This window comes from Cicer arietinum, chromosome 8 (assembly GCF_000331145.2).
Source record: "Cicer arietinum cultivar CDC Frontier isolate Library 1 chromosome 8, Cicar.CDCFrontier_v2.0, whole genome shotgun sequence".
In the NCBI taxonomy this organism is placed as follows: domain Eukaryota; kingdom Viridiplantae; phylum Streptophyta; class Magnoliopsida; order Fabales; family Fabaceae; genus Cicer; species Cicer arietinum.
Window position 1 is genome coordinate 26,148,003 of NC_021167.2, and position 4,321 is coordinate 26,152,323.

Sequence of the window (4,321 nt, forward strand, 5' to 3'; positions counted from 1 at the left end):
ACGCTCTTGGGCCCATCTGCTTTGCATTTCAAACACCTTATGTTTCTGGAAAAATTTAAAAAGCTACATCTGTAGCAAAACCAAAGAGCAGTTAGCAACTCAGCATACCAAAGAAACCAAAAACGGAAAAACTGAACACGAGTAATTGATGACAAAACGAATATGGATAACATAGGGGGAAAATAGGAGAAAAATCTTCAAAATGTTATTTGTCTTGAAGATACAAGTTAGCTTGAAAAGCAAGCTTGTGAAGCAATAACTCATAGAAGAAGCCAAGAGGCACTTCATATATAATTATATTACTGACCAACATTATCATACTTTTGAAAGGAAGCTGATAATCACATGTAGGAATTTAAAATGCCTTAAGAGAAAAAGCTAGTGAGCAAATAGAGGACTTACTCGGGACAGGTCCAATCTCCTTCCTTCATTTCCATAGGAGGGTTAATATCCTTCGGCTTATCATCCTTACAATTTAAGCATTGGATATTCCTAGAAAAGTTCATAAAATTGCATCTGCAGAAAATATGGGGGGAAAAGGAGCTGACTATTAGGATCAAATCAAATCATTCAATAGCCAACATCTAATTATAGATGTCAAGAGACAGAACACTTCTATTAACACAAGAATAATTATGGAAAGTTTAATGACTGGTATCCATGGCAAAGAAGGAGCAAGTGTATTTTTTACAAAAGGACATCTAAAACAAAACCACCCATCCACCAGTCAAATATACTTCTGAATGAATACATCACACAGAAAATAAACTATAATAAACAGGAACAAAAGGTAATAATTCTCACTGCACATTTACAAGAGATAATTTTATATCTATATGAATTGATACATGATGGATCACTTGCTTCATTTCTAAAGACAAATGGATAATGAATGGAGAAACTTTAGTTCTGCACATTAACAATGTCTTTCAAACTCTGAAAATACACTCAAAATAAAAAGTTGAACTTGCAGAAATTATTACACAAGCTATGAATATTTCTTCATGAGTTAATATAACTTACTTTGGACACATCCAGTCACCTTTCTTCATCTCAACATGGTTAGACATCATAGTAGCCCTAAAACTTAGAGGTTGGACTTTTCCAACAGCATCCTGTGCAGTGGACTTTGAACGACCAGGAGCAGGAGCAGGAAGAGGAGCAGGAGCCGGAGATGACTCACTCAACTCTATCAGCTGAGATAGAAGTTTTCTCGCAGATGTTTCGATAACTTCTCGGCCTGGTGGTTTCTCTCCTCCAGAAAGAACAAGTGGATCTATTGCATAGTACAAAAGTATCCGCACTATATCCACAGTTCGGGCATCGGCTTCAGATTCCTTTACAATCACATAAGCTCTGTCACATGAGTCTCGCAGATTGCAAGCACTACAAACCTGGATGGATAGAAGCAAACTTCTATCGTCATCTCCTCGAATTCAAATAGGAGACATAATGAAATATCATAAACTCGTGAAACATTGAATATCTTGCATTTTAAATTCAAGTAGTGCTAGCAATATATTATTTATCATCACTTTTCATCATACAATTTAGTATTTGAGTAAAATTCCACGCCAACCACACTAAATAATCCAAGTCCACTCTCCATTAGTATAGTCAGCACGAGATTTGAGTATTTTATCAGATAACAAAGAGCGCTCGTGCATCTCAAAGTGTATTTTGCTAGCATTTCTCTTATTAAGTATTACTAATATTACTTTCAAATCGAAACCAACCAAAACTTTGAGACATAAATACTTCTATAGACTAAATAACAACTAAAACAATACACGTACATCTCCTTCATCTAATCGCAGATGAGCTCTTAGCCGTTTAGCCGAATTAACAGATTTACGGAGAAGATTAGGACATCCTCCTTCAACAACTGCTTGAATATCTTCCAATGGCAGCAATCTGTATAACACAACATAACAAGCAATACAATTTAAATCAATGCTAATATGCATAACACAACAAGCAATGTGCATAATAAAACACAACACACCACTACATAACAAAGAAATCAAGCTAAATTAATATGAATTTGCATAACAGAAAACAAGTTAAATAAATGCTAATCCTTAGCATGTAATCTAGGGCTGGTATTTTTACTAGCATAAGCAGTTGTGAGACTATTTAGGAGAAGTTATAAAAATTAAAAACAACTTATGACATATCTATAAACTATTTTAAGCTTATTTCCATAAACTCTCCGGGATAGTTTATGAAAATAGTTTATAGCTTAATTATAAATGAAAAGAGTTTGACTTTTTTTATCTTTTGTCGTAAAAATAGTCTATACATACATACTTTTTTTATTTGTAAAGTGCAACAACTAAGGGCCCTTTTGTTCCAAATTATTAAAAGAATGATTTTCACATTCAATAATTTAGAGATTTGTTAGAGATTATTTAAAGAAAAGAAAAATTGTTTTTGTGTTTGTCCACAGTAATCAGTTTTAAAAAAGAAAATGATTTTTATGGGAAGCTACTCTCGTCAACTTATCATTAGAAGCAATTTTTAGATTATTTTCAAATTAACTTTTTTTCCAGAAGCAGTAACAAACAGATGAAAAGTCAAAGGGATTAAAAAAAAAACAGTAACAAACACTCTCTAAATTGTTTATCCAAACAAATCCTTACATCATCAACAACAACAACAATAATAATAATAATAGTTACTTCCTTCATCACAGAAAAAAGAAAGTAACCTAAATTTCTGATGAATTAGAGTATGTGATGGCCAATTAATTAATTTGATATGAAATGAAGTAATTGAAATTAAAATTAAAATGAAAGAAAATAAAAATAACGAAAACGAACTTGAAAAGGTCATAACGGTCACGAGCGAAGCTAAGAGAAGGATCCTTCAAGAGATTGATGTTGGAGTAAACACTATCATCCTCAGTTGTTTTAGAGATATAGCCTTTGGTGGTCAACCGGTCAACGAATGAGATCCATTCAGGCCAAGGATGGTTGACGGAAGATAGAGTTTCTGCAGCGGCGGCGGAGGAAGAAGAGGAGGAGGATGAGGAGGAGAAGAAGAAAGAATCGTGGCGGCGGAGTGGTGGTATGGGTTTGAGGAAGAGTAAATGATGATTGAGTTTGGTGGTAGTTAGAGTTTGAATTCGAGGGATACGGAACAGTGAGGTTCCGTACAGTGCGAGCTTTGAACTTGACATTCTTCTTCTTCCAAATGCTGCTGTTAGCACTGTGACTGAGAGGTTTATCGAGGGTTTTATACTAGGAGATGATAATAACACTTTTACTATTTACACCCCTTTTATATTCCACTCCTTTTAATCTTAAAAAAAAAATAAAATGGAAGTTTTATCAATTTTTTTTTTTATACCAAAATACTCCGCTCTCAGATTTATTGAAAGTTAACTTTTGTACCACAATTTGTTAAAAATCTAATATTATTATTAGTGAATAGTAAAAAAAATTACTTTAAAATCTCACCCCTCAACTAAATTTTCGGCCGTTAATATTTCGTAACCAAATTTCTGGTAGGTATTTGTAATACTGGAAATTTGCTCATTGAAATTTCTGGTAGTAACATTTACAATACTGGAAATTTCAAAATTTTGAAATGTCCGGTAGTTATATTTCTTCACTGAAAAATTCAATTTTTTTGAAATTTTCGATAGTTAATATTTCTTCACTGGAAATTTCAAATAGTTGTTTGTTTTAAACACCTCATCTCCTCAGGTGATCGTGACTGACAGAGAACTTACTTTAATGAATGCAATTAAAGTTGTATTTCCATCTTCAACAAATTTACTTTGTCAACTCCATATTAACAAAAATGTTGGAGTCAAATGCAAACAATATATATTAAAGAAAGATAAGCAAGAACCCATTCTTGAGTTATGGAGGAAAATTGTTTATTGTTCTAAAGAGAAGAACTACGAGAAACTTTTGCAAATGTTTGAGAAAACACGTGTCGATAATATTATTTTCTTTGACTACGTCAGAGATACATGGTTGAATCCTCATAAGGAAAGATTTGTTGAAGCATGGACCAATCGAGTATTGCATCTAGGAAATACTACGACTAATAGGTATGTCATTAAAACTTCACATTTTGTATTATATTTATGCTTATATAGGATTAAACATGCATGATATAATTTTTATTAAAATAATGTCAAATATTTTTTTTTTTTAAATATTAGGGTTGAGTCTGTTCATTGGTCATTGAAGAAATTTTTATAACACAGTAAAGGAGATTTTTGTAAGGCGTGGAATGGTATGAATGACATGTTGAAGTTTCAAATTATTAAGATAAAAGGTTCATTTGAGATAAGTAAGGGTCACAA

At 32.5% G+C, this 4,321-nt stretch overlaps 1 protein-coding gene across 1 annotated transcript in view; it reads right to left on the reverse strand.

Moving 5' to 3' along the window:
* LOC101511736 (uncharacterized) overlaps positions 1 to 3,244 on the reverse strand; it is a 4,896-nt gene extending 1,652 nt beyond the window's left edge. Inside the window, exons 1-5 of the mRNA XM_073364157.1 lie at positions 2,823 to 3,244; positions 1,797 to 1,914; positions 1,024 to 1,394; positions 403 to 516; positions 1 to 69 (exon numbers count right to left, since the gene is read on the reverse strand). Of these exons, the coding sequence (XP_073220258.1) occupies positions 1 to 69; positions 403 to 516; positions 1,024 to 1,394; positions 1,797 to 1,914; positions 2,823 to 3,181 (1,031 nt within the window). The 5' untranslated portion in view covers positions 3,182 to 3,244. The remainder of the gene's footprint in view (positions 70 to 402; positions 517 to 1,023; positions 1,395 to 1,796; positions 1,915 to 2,822) is intronic.
* Positions 3,245 to 4,321: the final 1,077 nt, after the last annotated feature.